Source organism: Aspergillus ibericus, assembly GCF_003184845.1.
Source record: "Aspergillus ibericus CBS 121593 unplaced genomic scaffold BO80scaffold_24, whole genome shotgun sequence".
Taxonomy (NCBI): Eukaryota; Fungi; Ascomycota; class Eurotiomycetes; order Eurotiales; family Aspergillaceae; genus Aspergillus; species Aspergillus ibericus.
In genome coordinates, this window is record NW_020292122.1 from 135,124 (window position 1) to 149,486 (window position 14,363).

Here is a 14,363-nt window from a genome sequence, read left to right on the forward strand (position 1 = left end):
CCCCCCCCCCCAAAGACCCCCGACGCAATTGGCGCAACCACAAACCCAAAAATGGCATCTCCCACCACCACGTCTGCATGTTCCATCAACGAAGAATCTCTCGCCATCATCCCCCTCCTCGAATCATGCCGGAACATCCCTCTCCTAATGAACGAAGGATGGGCCGCCAGCCAACTCCTCAAATACCAAACCGTCTGGATTATGAAACTGCGAATAGGTCGGACATCGAACGGTCTCTTAGATGAAGAGACGCTTCGACAGGAAACCGAGATTCGAGAGACCCTGCCGGCAAACGTATCGCATTTAAAAATGGCGGTGGAGACGTGTATCGATATGGGTATTTACCACCACAGTTTAAATTTCTTGTCCTGGGAATCTCCCTACTAACCTAGCTGACGAATAGCATCAAGTCGTCCCCCCTCTCCCACAGAGTTTGGCACCCTAGACCGATACGAAATCGAAGGCGCTTACGACGCCGACGACGATTCTGTCTACGAGACGGAGTCATTCCCGCAAACGATGCCTACCTACACGGTAGGACCACAACCATATACCCCGACCAGTCCAACCAGTATCCACTTTCAGACATGGAAAGGCAACATCCAAAGAGCCAAGAAAACCGTCGAAAGTCGTCTCGCCAGCCTGCAATTTTTCGCCGACCAGGTGAAGAGGATCCACTATCGGAAACTGCGCAAAGTGCCCGATTCGAGGTTTCGGCGGAGGGAATATGCGCATCTCGGGAATATACGATATCAGTTTCATCCGGATGTTGACGTGGAGGATTTGATTGCGTTGAGGAAGAAGGTCTTGGGGGTTTTGTTCGGGTATATGCCGCGAGCGGGGGGTGTGGTTGGACGGACTGGAGCGGGAACCAGCAGATTGAGTGATCTGTCGGATGATCGACTGCAGTCTCTCTTGCAGATTGTGTTTGGGGTCCTGAGGCGAAGGAATCGGTTTAATTTCTGGGGGGGACGGAATGGAGCTGCTCCAGCGGGAGTAACCCAGAGCCAACGACGAGGTCGCCCGGTGTTAGGGTCCCTGATCCACGCCCGATGGCCAGCTCCGCCGAGACTAAGGGACGGCGACGCAACGTTTATATGTCCGATCTGCGGAGATACCCTGCTACGAGCTGAATCCGAGCACGGAAACTGGGAGTAAGTCCCCCTCCCCTCCCTCCCCTAACACACAACCCCTACTAAGTCTACCCCAGAATCCACGTCTCAGCCGACCTATCCCCATACACCTGCTTCATCCCCACCTGCAAAACCAGCACGACCTTCCGCCACCGCGAAGACCTCCACTCGCACCTGGAAACCACGCACGGGCAGACAAAATACTACAAATGCTACCCGTGCAGCACACACGGGATATATCGCGAATTTCACAGCAAAGCGGACATCCACGAGCATTTAGATCTCGATCATCCGACGTTCGACCGGAGTCGAGAGCGGGGTCGGCCACCGGTGAAGTTGACGCGGCCGGCGGGGGTGAGGGAATGTCCGGTGTGTTTTTTGCAGGCGGGGGAGGCGTGGGATCCGGAACAGTTTTTGGATCATGTCGGGGTGCATTTGAGGGATTTGGCGTTGTTGGCGGTGCCGGGGGTGGTGTGTGCTGCTGTGGAGGAGGGGGAGGGGGAGGAGGGGGTGGCGGTGGATGGGGAGGTGTTGTGGTGATTATTTTTTTGATTTTGGGCAGACTCTGGGTGTTGATTTACTGTTCATTACTATGGATTGGTAATTTGTTGTGAGCCGTAATTGCGTTGATAGGTGGTTCGATGACTGATGATTGCCAATACTCTAGCAGAAGAGTATGTGGGAGAATGACATGGGACCAAGATCCGAATGAAAGCCCAACTTCAAACATGCCACTATAGATTAAGAAGTTTAAACCACGCGTTACCTTAACCCCGCAGCACAATGTACATACATTCAGCCAGTACAAATACAGTACATCCTACCTATCCACCATCCACACCACCCAACACCCAATCCAACTCCCTGATCGCTCAATCCAAATTAATCTGCAACCCTAGGGTCGAATTCATCACCGAGTTACCATAAAAGAACTCCGTTCTATCATCGTCATTAGCACCCACCCCCAAAACCACAAAACTCAAAATCCAGGAGAAGAAACAACTCACCCCGCATTCCCCACATTAACATACGTCCCCTCCGTAAACCTTCCCAACTCCACCATCGCAAGCAACCACTCCTTCAAATCACCCTCAAACACACCCTCAAACTGCGTCTCAGGCATCAAGGTACTCACCGTAATACCACTATCATCATTCACCCCCTCGTACAACGTCCACGACGTACCGAACAGGTCATCGATAGTGGCGACTGCACCATCCGTCCATCCGATGGGGAGTTGTCCGCCTTCGTATTGGAGCCAGAGCATGAGCTCGTGCGAGGACGAGGAGGTCGAGTCGCCTTTGATGTCGTTGGTCATGAAGTCGAAGCAGATATTTCCTATAGTTTATTCTGTTAGATTTTGTCGTATGGGGTGGTGGGGTGGTGGGGTGTGGAGGGTACCCTTGAAGGGGGTGGTATTGGTACGCGTCCAGGAGTACTCAGCGGGGATGGAATCGATGGCGGAGATCTTGGTCTCTAGGTTCTGGGTGAGGCCGACGAAGGAGTAGCCTTTGGGGACGTTGTTTCTGTCGAAGTATAGAGGGTTAGAGTATGGGGTTGAGGGAGAAGGTTATGGGGGGAGGGGTACGTACGTGCTCTCGACATATTCAATATCCGTAACACTACTACAGATGACCTCCTTCGTGCCGTTCGCAGAGGTAGTCATCTCGCCGTAGTTCGTGCACTGGGTGCCGACGATCTCGTCGGCGTTGTAGAGCATGTTATAGACGATCCACGGGGCATCCTGGAGGATAATGTAGTCGTAGTCGCCGCAGAGTTCGGTGGAGGCTTGGGTGGTGCGGGTGGTGAGGGTGGGCAGCGCCAGCGCTGAGGAGAAGAGCAAAGGAACGAGGGTGTGGACGAACATGGTGTAAAAAATGACTAGGTAAATGATGAAGAATGAAAATGAAACAAGGATGCGCGGCAGGTGATAGGAGAGGGAGATAACTTTATAAATATAAGCTTAATCTCCAGGCTGTCTAGGTGAAACAGGGTGAAACAGGGGTGGGTATGCCACGGCACGGGAAATGGTGGGACGGACGCGCCTGAAACAGTCGATCTTGGCGAATCAGGCTGCTTAGGATGGAGTGGAGGAGTTTGTCTAATTATCTGGGTCGTCTGAATGGATATTCATTAAAGGGTTACTACAAGTATATTAGAATGATTGACTACGTCGTGTACCTAATATATATTGTGCGGAAACACAATGGTGACTGCTCATGGTAACTAGGTAGAATTGCATGTCTCAATCCCCTGTCTATCACAATATGGTGACAATATATTTACTCTACCCATCTTAATTGCAGTGAACCCACCCTCAGATCGAACCAGCCAGGGGAAGCGGAATCTCCACAGGATCCAACATGAAAACAATGCATAACCCCCAATCTCCAACCGAGCGATAACTTCACAGGTTGGTCTACACCCAGATCATACATCCAGCATATGAAGGCAAACAGCACACTGTTGAGGGCTGATATCGCTGGTGCGGTGGAAGTACCTGCCGGTATCGATCGTACCCGCCGATCCATCGGAATCTCGGGGTTGTAAGCCCGAGCGGGTCCGCTTGGCAGGGACTGGTGCCCCAATGCAGTCTAGTCGAGCAATGGACGCGCGAACGGGGGTTGCTGCCATTGATGATTGGTCCACTGTGGAAGGGCTGAGATGGGCTGGCCTGACCGACGTAAACCTGCCAGGGCAGAGGTACGCGGAGGTACCCACAAGGTACCTGATAGGCAGGTCATTACTGGCATGTGGAATATCGACTCAATTTCCAGGCAAACAGGATTCAGATCCAACTGGACACCACCACGACCACACTATTGAAACCGGAAGACTCCCCGAGGCCATTCCACGCGCCAGTCAAACCGGCGTGGCCCGGGAAGAACGGGTGCAAACCCATGTGCCCAATCAGGATGGGATCGACAGCCCAGACGAACCAGTTCATGCAAGCGGTCGCATTAATGGACCATGTGCATGGGATCGTTGGAGTTGTCCGATGCGATCGGCGGGGTTGTCAGGTGAAAAAAGCAATCTCTGTGGCGAAGCCCGCAAGGCTGTGGCGTGTTTGACGTGGCTGTGCCCCTCCCTGATATCAATAGCATCAATAGTCTGGGATAAAACCTGGTGCTTCAGCTAGCCACCAGCCCGTGGAGGGATTGGAGGAACTGTCAGGGTCTGCCCGGAAAACCCGGAGTATGCTTTGGCCGTCAGCATGGGTAGCAGTCGGCTAAAGATCGCGATGGATAGTGTTTGGACAGGGATAGGTAGGCATCCGAACCGGAGTTTAGCCGGTGACCAGGATTAAGCGAAGATTCTATTGACCTTATACATCTCCTGGGCAGAACCCAATCCTCGACCACTGCTCAAGCATATCCTCAGCATGGCCATCACAAACATCATAAGAAACAGAACTTTACAAGACAGGCAACTGAACAAAGTACAATCCGAACCCAGATTCAACAGCCAAGGCGGGGCAACAATCCCTTGGTGTCCGTGACCCGGTCCCGGTAGGTCGTCGTCACAAAATTGAAGAATCGATCGACATCAGCCACATTGGACGCCACCCCGAAAGATACCCGGACCGCACCTCCCGACGGAAAACCGGCCATGCTGATATAGCTGTCAATTGTGGTGACATCGCGTAGACGGCGACGCATCCGCCGGGTCAAACGGGCATCAAAGCCAAGCGCCTTTTCCAGCCCGCCTGGGTTGCAGAAGCAGCCGGTCCGCAGGGAGATGGCGGCGGCCGCCGATTCGTTCGCCACGAGTCGCTCATCGACAATCTTACCCTCGGCATCGCGGAGATTGAAGCAGACGGTCCCACCCCGGCGCTTAAGGTCGCGGGGCCCATACACTTCGGCCATCGGTGATCCATCGGTGTGGTGCAGGGCGAGCAGGCGCTGGAGAAACCAGCCGGTCAGGCAACGCACCCGGGTGGAAATCATCTTCATGTCGACTCGCTCCAGCCACTCGAGGCCGACGTGAACATCCGGAATCGACAGGAAATTGAGAGTTCCGTCTTCGAACCCGACCTCATTGGCCGCCATCCGGTGATAGAGGTGTCCCACTCCGGCCGTCAGCACGCTGCCTCCCGAAAACCAGGGCCGAGACAGGCGGGAGAGCGCATCTCGCCGCGCAATCAGACAGCCTAACCCAGTCGGATACCCAAAGAGCTTGTACCAGCTGACCATCACAAAGTCTGGTTGTGGGTTGCCATCCGATAGGTCCAACCGGTTGGTGGGTAGATAGGCGGCAGCGTCTAGCAGGACATCATAGCCGCATTGCTGGGCCAGAGTGACCCATTCCAGCGGATGGCGCACGCCGCTGAAGTTGCTTTGGGCGGGATAGGCGAACAGACCACGCTCACGAGTCGACCGGCCCTCTTTGGCAATTCCAATCTTATCCAATCCCCATTCCCACCAGTGGCCTCCGAGGGCCTCCGCGAGGACGGCGGGGTTCACACGCATGTCCGGGCTCTGCAATGGCACGTAGACCGTGCGCGCATGCCGCCCTCGGGCAAATTCCCGGATCCCATTGACCGAGTTGTGGTTATCCTGGGTGAGGATCAAAGTCTTCTGTCGCGAGAAGGGATAGGCTTCGCCGACCAGGCGTGCGGCCCCGGTAGCGTTCTGGGTGAAAATGGCGGTATATGTCTCGGGGGAGGCATTGAGATAGGCGAGGACGTGGGAGCGCGCCTGCTCGACCAGTCGGGTCGAATTTTCGCTGGTGGGGCTGGCAGAATGGGGGTTTCCAAAGACCTGCTCAGTCAGGCGCGCATTGTGGGAGTGGTACTGCGTCTTGGCGGCGAGGCCGGAGCCGGTATAATCGAGGTAGGTTTGCCCTTGGTCATCGAGATACTTGTACTCGGTCTCTCGCAGGTGATCCAGAGGGGCGGTGTCTGCGTATTCAGGGAAACAGTCCAGGATTTGGCTCATGTTGAAGATCGGCCCGAGTAACAAAGAAAAGAACGTGGACGGGGATGCGGGGTAAAAGTATAAGGCAAAGCAGGGATGGAGGGTAGCTCTGAGAAGGGAGTAGATGGAGTAGGATAGCAGAGGATAATTAAAACAATCCTGAAGAGGGGATGAGGGAATTTGAGGGAATGGTAGAGATGAACGGATAGAAGGAAAACAAGCAACAAGAGGACTGGGGGGTTTACATCAAATTCCGGCTACAGGCCGTTGACTGGATCTCATCTCCACGAGGCAACAAGAGACGATCGAGAGTGAGGGAAAGAAATGACCGGGCCTGACCCGGAGTATGCTCATCGGCGGGGATGTGAATTGCCACCAGGCATGGTGGGCTGGGCGAGGAGACTATTGGAAATGCCCCATGATGCCGTCAGATGAACACATGCACCCCCGTTCAGCCGCAAGCCAACACGAACGGCCTGAGAACTAGGGTTCATGGCCCCGGTCTAGTCAGCTGCAAGCCACTTTCACAGCAGCACGGTTCCCTCGCTGCCCCTGCCGCAGGTCGAGTCACACTTCCAGTCTCTGCGGCGGAAGTACCCGCTGTCTACGTCGGATTTCCCATCACCCATTACGTCTCTATCGCACCCCACCTTTCTTGTGGGATTGTGGCGGGCTGAACAGATCACCCCCAGCGATAGTATCGGAGATGGATGTCCCGGTTTGCCACAGTAAGCCTCAGGTGCTTGACCAGAATGCTTGATTGGTAGGCTTGATTGTGTGGCTAAGGTCGACGTATGTCCTGGGCTGGCTATACTTGACCCGCAGTGTCTCAGTTTGCTTAAGCGATGGATCTGCCATCTCACAGGTGGATCGGCCTGTCCCTGCTAGGCCTCGTGTATCGGATGGGGGGGATCGGGTGTCATTGGGCAGCGGCGCTGATCAGTTGGAGAGAGATCGTAGATCTAGCATGGGGCCCTGGGAAGAGATAGGGCTACTGGCTTAAGTCAGGCAATAATGCACCCCGAACAATGGGATTATTGGTTTTGCGGCAGCCGCCCAGCCAGTAAGATGATAGAAGGCAACCTCCACGACCAGGCACCACACTATGTCTTATCTTGTGTCGGGTGGCTCTGACGCTACTAGTTCCATCTAGTCTGATATCACAGGACTGGGTAGAGGGAATCCACGCAAGCCCATGTCGCGATGGTAGTGCTGTGATCGGGGAAACTCCGTAGACTTCCATCTCTGCTAGCCGCGCTTGTCGTTCGGTCCTAAGGAAGAGGATTGTGTAGTCGATCCCACCTAGGTCGCGCTATTGATTCCGAGGATCCCGTCGAAGGCTGGTTGGTGATAACGAGGATGCGTCTGATCCCACTCTCATACGACCCTCGGAGCTTCCTGCGATGCGTGTCCCCCCGGCGGCTCCATGGCCATGATTCGAATGGCCATGGAGGCTGATGTGGGTCCTATCCATCCGTCAACACATTAGTAGGTATCCAGCCAGCTTGTCGCGAGGAACTCACCTCTGTAACCGAGCCGATCAGGATGAATCGAGAGACGAGTTGTTGAAGAGTGCAAGAGGAGGGAAGAGGGGCAGCCGAGGAGAATGAGAATCACATGGCCCAGACAAACAGCCTAAACAGCCGCCCGGTTACCTCCAGTCTGCTTCCCTCCTCCCCCTCCTCCCCCCCTTCTCGCTCCCTCACACCGTGCTGGTCTCCACGCCCTCTAAATCCATGGCCAAATAACCGCCGGATAAAGTGTTCCGTGCCAGGAACGTCATCAGGCAGTGGAGGAAGGGATTTTCAAGGACGAGGGGGCGGTTGAGGTGAGTTTTCACTCTGTGGTACCTTTGCTGCACCCCACCAAAGGCTAACCGTTTCCTGAAAAGCAACCGATAAACCTTGTCCCATGGAGCCTGACGTCTGGCTTGGCCAATGTTCCCAAGTGACCACTTGCAACACCCATGGTCAACAATACAAGCGCAGGAGCAACGCTGGTGATGCGTATGCTGGAATATCCGAGCAGAGACGAGGCTGATGTGTGTGATCTCCGGCAGATCTCCCGGCACCAACAATTTGTCATACCCCTGGTCGGATTTCAATTCCAACTGGCCTTCCGTCAAGAATGACGCACTATTCGAATAACAACCACGTGGATGTCGGGATCAAAAAGGAGACGTACATGCCGGATAACATGCTACTACAAAATAGGAGGCCTCGAGAGATCGTAGCCACCCCTGAGACGGTCGCCTTCCTTTGATGCGGTCCCGATTCGGGTCCGAAGGATCGGTCGACGCTTCGTAAACTGCCACAACCATAGAGCACTCACAGTTGCAGCTGCATGTCAGCGTGGGATAACCCAGAGCGTTGGATAGGCGCCCTACCAGACTCGCAGGACGCATGCGAGCACAGGTGTGCCTTGCGAACGAGCCCATGGATATCACGAGGATGATCGATTCGATGCGCCGGTTGTAGAACTCGCGCTAGGAACCCTAGTGTCTCTCCCTTGCTGCCATTTGGTCTTCTACCCACTCTAGGTTGTCGGTTCCCGCTGTTTGCTCGAAGGCATGAAAAGTCGGGCTACGGTGAAGGGAATCCATGGATAGCAACCGCCATCTCAAGTTGTTGACTGCTAAAGCCAGTAGGGGCACGACATTGACTGGTCACTCCTGCGAGTGCTACACATAATTCTAGATGTAGCCAACATGTGTGATGAGGTGGTGACCGATAGGTCGCTGGTCGAAATAATGACCTTGCTGACCAATGTAGCTGTGAACCAGCAAAATGCCTAGCCGCCGAGCCCACGGGCTTGATTCATGCTTTCAACTTCTGCAATCTAGTGGTGCATGAGCCCGACAAGGATGGTTGCAAGACAGACACAACCTCTCGTATTCTATTGTTTCAAAAATTATTTGCACCTCGATTTGGCTCTACTAGATGGACTGCCACGCCGAATGAAGCCGTATAGTGGCCATTGAATAGACATCCTAACAAAGCCTTAACGGGGCGGCATGACAGGCTTCCAGGGCACCTGCAACTGCCCCTACGCCATGATGCACAATCTTGCCGAATTGTTCACAATCAGGAGGGGGGAGGGGGAGTCAAGAGGACCTTTGATCGGATTGGACGCTCAGCAATGCGGCACTGGCAGTCTCTTGAGTTTTCGCAGTTGATTGGTCCTGGTCATCAGGCCTCATTGGAATCGCGGAAAGGAACATCAGATTATTGCTGTCAGTGCAACCTTTGCGGTAGACTCAAATGGTCATGGGTTTACTACGGCTCATAATTTGTCAGACTGCGGATACTCCTGACCACGGATTAACAGTGCTACCTCTTTCGGTCTTGAGGAACAGCATGCAATTACATGGAGGATTTTAACTGGTGTTCGCTGGTCGGAGTTGATATGAATATTCCCCGGTTGCAGGTGCACTTCGTTGGGCATGAGGGCCATTCGGCTGGCCACACTAGCGAAAGTCCTTACTGCATTGAAATGGACTCTATCCGAAATAGGGAACCGGTTTATTGAGAGATGAATTAACTTCAGTGACTGGAAGGCGCCTGAAAGGAGCCCTCACACTAGAACATACGAGAGGCCCGCAATTTGCGATTTTGGATCCTACTGTCCTCCCAATTTAAGCAGCAATGATGGACAAATCAAATACAGCATGTTACACACGATCTCACTTTCCACTAATCGTTTTATCATGGTGCACAAGATATGCATAATGTGGATTGACCCTGGAGCTCAATGAATCAGGTGATCTATCACGTGATCTGATCAGAGCTGCCCAGGCCTGCAGCTCCCATATACCTAATTCAGAGGACAGCACGATGTGGTTAGGCGTGTGGTGGTACGAAGCGACAGATTTGGGCTACTTGGTAGGTGGCAATAGATGGTATCTGAGAGTCGAAACTGCATGAACATCAATAATTGTGCAGATGAAAGTGCTCCCAACCAACTTTCGTGCCATAAGTCTCAGTGGCTGCGCAGTATGACCTGCATGAACCTTTGACCCAGCATGGCAGGAACAGGTATTATGGTTGGCTTTTGTTGTGGCTCTTAACCAGTAGGGCAAAACGATATATCGCTGCCATCTGGGGAGCAGACGGGGAGATAAGGTGACCCAACACGTTTGAAAGCCCAAATCCATCCTGGTCAATCCTTGCGACTTTATGTATATTGCGGATGTTTCATGTCCCGGGGTTTCTGAACCGTGGAGGAGTCTAGCATGTCTGGGATCATTTCTAGCTCTACTGGCACAGGTCATCAATGCGAGGCTCCCAGGATGCTCGGGATTCAGAACATGTCTTCGGAGCGAATTATGCTCTAAAAAAGACGCAAATCAGTCAATCAACATGTCTCAAGCATCTGGCAAAGTTGCCTTGCCTCGAACTACGGCGAACTTGAGGGGTATCTAAGGTCTGCAGTGCGTCAGATTCATGTAGCTATACCTAATCCTTGGTTCGAACTCGAGCTTTCTCGTATTCCCCGATAAGCGAGGTACACTGACGCTGACCACATCATGCAGCATCGATGATGACGAGTCGAGTCGTTGCGGTGATTCTTGAGTTAGACAAACAGGGGTGCGGTATGCTAGGCGTCTCCCGGGTATGAATCGCGAGCCATCTCATATAACCCTACGTTCTCCTTACAAAACTTATTTATTGCAATGGGTGGCTTGCTTTTACAATGAAGAGACCCAGCCAGTCGAGATTGGTAGCCAGGATCACTGTATGGTGAGACAGGATGACAGGTCAGCCGGGACATATCCGAGGCTTTGTCACAACCATCCCAGCACATCTGAAACCAGGGGTGCCAATCGAGCCACAGCACCCGGTTGACACAAAGAAGATGAGGTGGGGTTGGGGATATCCTCCGGATAAAGCAGACGACATTACGATCTCTACTGACTGCTCGGAGTTAAGCGTCGGACTCCGTCCTTATGCCGCTGATGTAACGCGACGCCTCGGGGTCCGTGATTCCACCGTTCTTTGTGCCTACTTATTTACCGATCATCTTTGCGTCACCTCTACCAGAACCACATCGATTCATTAATTCATTCACTTCTGAGTTCATTGATTCATCGTGACCATCGTGACCATGGCCAAGATTCTCGTTGTTGTCGGCGCGACCGGCCAGCAAGGCGGCTCCATTGTTAAGACCACCCTCGCCGACCCGGAGCTGAGCCAGGAGTACGCCATCCGAGGCACTAGCCGTGACCCTTCCAGTGCCAGTGCTAAGGCACTAGCCGCCAAGGGGGTGGAAGTGGTCCCCGCCGATTTCTCCGACCCCAACTCCCTCCAGCGTGCCTTTACGGGAGCCCACGTTGTCTTTGGCAACACAACGACCATCTACGATGGCCACACGAAGGAGCACGAAGTCAGCCACGGCCGGGCCTTGGTAGATGCTGCGGTCGCTGTGGGGGTGCCTTTTTACATTTACTCGACCTTGCCCAACATTTCCAAGAACTCGAACGGGACCCTCACGTCGGGCGGTCATTTCGACGGCAAGGAAGAGGTCGAACAATACATCCGCACGCTGCCCATCAGAAGCGCCTTTATCGCCCCGGGATCGTTCATGTCCAATTTTCACGAGACCATGACGCCTCGTGCGATGGGCGATGGCACGTACGCGCTGATCTCGTTTGTGACGCCAGAGACGCAGTTGCCGTTGATCAATACGGCAGGCGATACCGGCAAATGGGTAGCAACTATTCTAAGCGAGTTCGACAAGTACGAAGGCAAGGTGCTGTGCTGTGCGACGGCGCTGTATAGCTTCGCGGAGATTGCCGAGACGATGAGTCGGGTGTCAGGCAAGACGGTAGCGTATCGTCAGGTACCGGAGGAGGTGTGGCGGGGATTTCTGCCGCCGTTGATGGTGGACTTTATTGCGGATATGTTGAAGTCGTTCCAAGACTATGGGTATTATGGCGAGAAGACGGCGGAGAAGGTGCAGTGGTCGGCCCAACAGGCGCGGGGGGCGTTGACCACCCTAGAGAGATATCTGCAGGAGAATCCACTCAACCTAAAGTGAAGAACTGGTGGATTGAGCTTAATGGGAAACGCAACACGTGGATTGTAGCGACATAGCTCTGGGGCAATGAAGCTAGTCTATCCCTAAAACCATGACAGTATTCAGTTCGGTGGTGCTCATAGCAATGGCCGTAACAGGTCCACTGTCATTTCAGTTACCTCTCTTAATCAATAAATATAGTTCTTCAGAGCCTCATTAAATTATCTCTCCACTCAAATCAATGCTCATAGCACTCCACCAGATACACTCCCCCCTTCTCCACCTAAAGCTCCAGGTATATGACCCTAAACATCACCTAACCACACATCCACTTCCTATCCAACCTAGCCTGATCACTGAACCAAGTGCAATCACTCAAACCCAATTTCAATGATTGAATCCCAACTCCCCTCGGGCTTATGAATGCCCTTCACCCTCAACCTGCCATCCGCCTCCTTGACCACCCTCTCCCAATCCTCTTTTCCACGCTCCTGCGTATTCAACATTTGCAACATGTTGACGTCCATATTCCTACCCCCTGTATTAGCTCTCATCCATACGTAACCATCTACCAACAAGAACAACAACATAACAACCCGAAAACCAAAAAAAGAGGAAAATAGACATACCGCATATACCTCTCCTGCACCCTTCCGACAACCCCGGGCTCCACAACCACCACCTCAACAAGCACAATGCGACTACTCTCCTTCATAGCCGGCGCAATCGCGCGTAAAATCCTCGCCGCGTCCCCATCAGACCAATTATGACACACATGACGCAGCAGATACACATCCGCCGTGACAGGCTGCGGCGTGAAGAAGTCATGAGCCATGAAACTGACCCGATCTATCAGAGAGGACGGGAGTTGAGCACGTCCAGAGGCAACGGTATGTGCGTAGTCTTGCACGATGAAGTGGAGATTGGGGTAGGTGTGGGCGAGAGTGCTGCTGACGAAGCCGGAGGAGCCGCCGACCTGTATATACCCCCAATCCTCATATTAGTCTTGATACACACAAATAAAAGCAGGAAAGAATAAGAAAGATAGAAAGAGAACTCACATCAACCACCACCCCCCTACCCTCACCCCCACCAACCCCTCCCCAGGGATACCCCTCCACCACAAACCGTAAATCATGTCCCTCATCCCCACCCACCGCCTGCATGGCGCCGAAGAACCGCCTCTGTCGATCGGGGTGCTTCTCCAAAAACTCCCAGAAGCTTTCGTCAATCCCAAACGCCCGAGAGAACGCACTTTCCCCCCCCGGCCCCTTCCCCTCCCCCTTACATGCAGCACCCTCCCCCACCACCTCAGCAAGTTTCGTCCCCGCCGGGAACACCTCCTCGAGATGATGAGTAAACCAATCCCCCAGTGGCTTATCTCGTAGGAGGATAGCCGACGCAGCCGTGTGTGCGATGTGGTTAGGGATCGGCTCATGGAAGATCCCTGCTGTGGCGGACTGGCGGAGAAGGAGTTTTAGGGTTTGTGGGGGGAGGGAGGTTAGGGTGGAGAGGGTGGGGTAGGGGATGCCGGTGGGAGTTAGGGGGATGTGGTGCGGGATATTGAGGGAGAGGAGGGTGTGTAGGGTTGAGAGGTCGATTATCTGGTTGTTTTGTTTGTTAGATCAGGGTTGGGTGTGTGGTGGTGTTGGTGTTTGGGGGGGTTGATATGTGTGGGGTGCGGGGGTGTGAGCTAGCAAGGGATTGACGGTATAGAAGGATAGGAAGGATGTAGACAGAGTAAGTAGTAGATAAGATAGGGGCATACACTCCACCCCACTTCCCGAATAACCTGTCCTGGACCTAGAGCCAAGTTGCGTAGGGTCTGGGTATCCTCAATCAAAGCGACACGGGCAGCTTCAACATTCGGATCTTTGTCCGGGTTCGGAAAATCCGGAGGCGCATGGATAGAGAAGGAAGGGGAGGGCAGATTATTAGATTGGAGATGTTCATCCAGCAGTTGGGCATGCTGGGTGATGCGGGCTGCGAGGTCGGTGAGGGTTCCCATGGTGGATATATAGAATTCAACTGAGATCAATGGATTGTATGTGTATGGTAGGAGAGATCAGTAAGGCTGTATCTGCTGGATCTAGGCAAGTATTTAAGTCAATCCAGAGATAAGCAGTGAACTCCAAGGGAGCCAGGAGAGGGATATGTTACACCAACATTGGCAACATTGGCAGCCGCAGAGCAGCATTGGCAATATTGGCCCATCTCGGCATCCGAATCATGCATCCAGATTGGCCACTGCCCTGGTCTTCCTTGCATCCCATGCAGCATGATTGGTCACGCCAATCAA

The 14,363-nt window shown here is 53.4% G+C and overlaps 6 protein-coding genes across 6 annotated transcripts; 3 read left to right on the top strand and 3 right to left on the bottom strand.

Moving 5' to 3' along the window:
- Positions 1-51: 51 nt before the first annotated feature.
- On the top strand, positions 52-1,673 carry BO80DRAFT_445805 (uncharacterized protein; the record flags this gene model as incomplete). The annotated part of the gene is made up of 3 exons (XM_025721511.1): positions 52-337; positions 404-1,154; positions 1,211-1,673. 3 exons carry the CDS (start codon positions 52-54, stop codon positions 1,671-1,673), a joined length of 1,500 nt encoding a protein of 499 aa, XP_025574428.1.
- Positions 1,674-1,893: 220 nt separating this feature from the next.
- On the bottom strand, positions 1,894-3,038 carry BO80DRAFT_425900 (concanavalin A-like lectin/glucanase). Its single transcript, XM_025719631.1, has 4 exons — positions 2,726-3,038; positions 2,535-2,659; positions 2,141-2,471; positions 1,894-2,072 (listed from the first exon to the last, which is right to left on the bottom strand). The coding sequence occupies exons 1-4, from the start codon at positions 2,998-3,000 to the stop codon at positions 2,006-2,008; spliced, it is 798 nt and encodes a 265-aa protein (XP_025574429.1). The 5' UTR covers positions 3,001-3,038; the 3' UTR covers positions 1,894-2,005.
- A 1,258-nt stretch (positions 3,039-4,296) lies between these two features.
- On the bottom strand, positions 4,297-6,506 carry BO80DRAFT_425902 (aminotransferase class-V). The gene has a single exon (XM_025719632.1). It carries the CDS (start codon positions 6,068-6,070, stop codon positions 4,592-4,594), a length of 1,479 nt encoding a protein of 492 aa, XP_025574430.1. The 5' UTR covers positions 6,071-6,506; the 3' UTR covers positions 4,297-4,591.
- Positions 6,507-10,102: 3,596 nt separating this feature from the next.
- Positions 10,103-10,566, top strand: BO80DRAFT_107830 (uncharacterized protein). The gene has a single exon (XM_025713386.1). The coding sequence runs from the start codon at positions 10,225-10,227 to the stop codon at positions 10,468-10,470; it is 246 nt and encodes an 81-aa protein (XP_025574431.1). The 5' UTR covers positions 10,103-10,224; the 3' UTR covers positions 10,471-10,566.
- A 513-nt stretch (positions 10,567-11,079) lies between these two features.
- Positions 11,080-12,285, top strand: BO80DRAFT_425904 (NmrA/HSCARG family protein). The gene has a single exon (XM_025719633.1). It carries the CDS (start codon positions 11,153-11,155, stop codon positions 12,083-12,085), a length of 933 nt encoding a protein of 310 aa, XP_025574432.1. The 5' UTR covers positions 11,080-11,152; the 3' UTR covers positions 12,086-12,285.
- A 51-nt stretch (positions 12,286-12,336) lies between these two features.
- Positions 12,337-14,141, bottom strand: BO80DRAFT_408838 (S-adenosyl-L-methionine-dependent methyltransferase). Its single transcript, XM_025717859.1, has 4 exons — positions 13,833-14,141; positions 13,126-13,668; positions 12,694-13,040; positions 12,337-12,595 (listed from the first exon to the last, which is right to left on the bottom strand). Exons 1-4 carry the CDS (start codon positions 14,070-14,072, stop codon positions 12,436-12,438), a joined length of 1,290 nt encoding a protein of 429 aa, XP_025574433.1. The 5' UTR covers positions 14,073-14,141; the 3' UTR covers positions 12,337-12,435.
- Positions 14,142-14,363: the final 222 nt, after the last annotated feature.

What these genes read in the sequence shown, in the direction of transcription:
- BO80DRAFT_425900 (XM_025719631.1), bottom strand. Translation starts at nt 3,000, where the DNA reads ATGTTCGTCCACACCCTCGTTCCTTTGCTCTTCTCCTCAGCGCTGGCG. An exon ending in ATTGAATATGTCGAGAGCAC is followed by an intron (nt 2,660 to 2,725) that starts GTACGTACCCCT and finishes ATACTTCGACAG; the next exon opens with AAACAACGTCCCCAAAGGCT. An exon ending in CAATACCACCCCCTTCAAGG is followed by an intron (nt 2,472 to 2,534) that starts GTACCCTCCACA and finishes AATAAACTATAG; the next exon opens with GAAATATCTGCTTCGACTTC.
- BO80DRAFT_425902 (XM_025719632.1), bottom strand. Translation starts at nt 6,070, where the DNA reads ATGAGCCAAATCCTGGACTGTTTCCCTGAATACGCAGACACCGCCCCT.
- BO80DRAFT_107830 (XM_025713386.1), top strand. Translation starts at nt 10,225, where the DNA reads ATGTATATTGCGGATGTTTCATGTCCCGGGGTTTCTGAACCGTGGAGG.
- BO80DRAFT_425904 (XM_025719633.1), top strand. Translation starts at nt 11,153, where the DNA reads ATGGCCAAGATTCTCGTTGTTGTCGGCGCGACCGGCCAGCAAGGCGGC.
- BO80DRAFT_408838 (XM_025717859.1), bottom strand. Translation starts at nt 14,072, where the DNA reads ATGGGAACCCTCACCGACCTCGCAGCCCGCATCACCCAGCATGCCCAA. An exon ending in GTAGGGGGGTGGTGGTTGAT is followed by an intron (nt 13,041 to 13,125) that starts GTGAGTTCTCTT and finishes GGGTATATACAG; the next exon opens with GTCGGCGGCTCCTCCGGCTT. An exon ending in GTGCAGGAGAGGTATATGCG is followed by an intron (nt 12,596 to 12,693) that starts GTATGTCTATTT and finishes TACAGGGGGTAG; the next exon opens with GAATATGGACGTCAACATGT.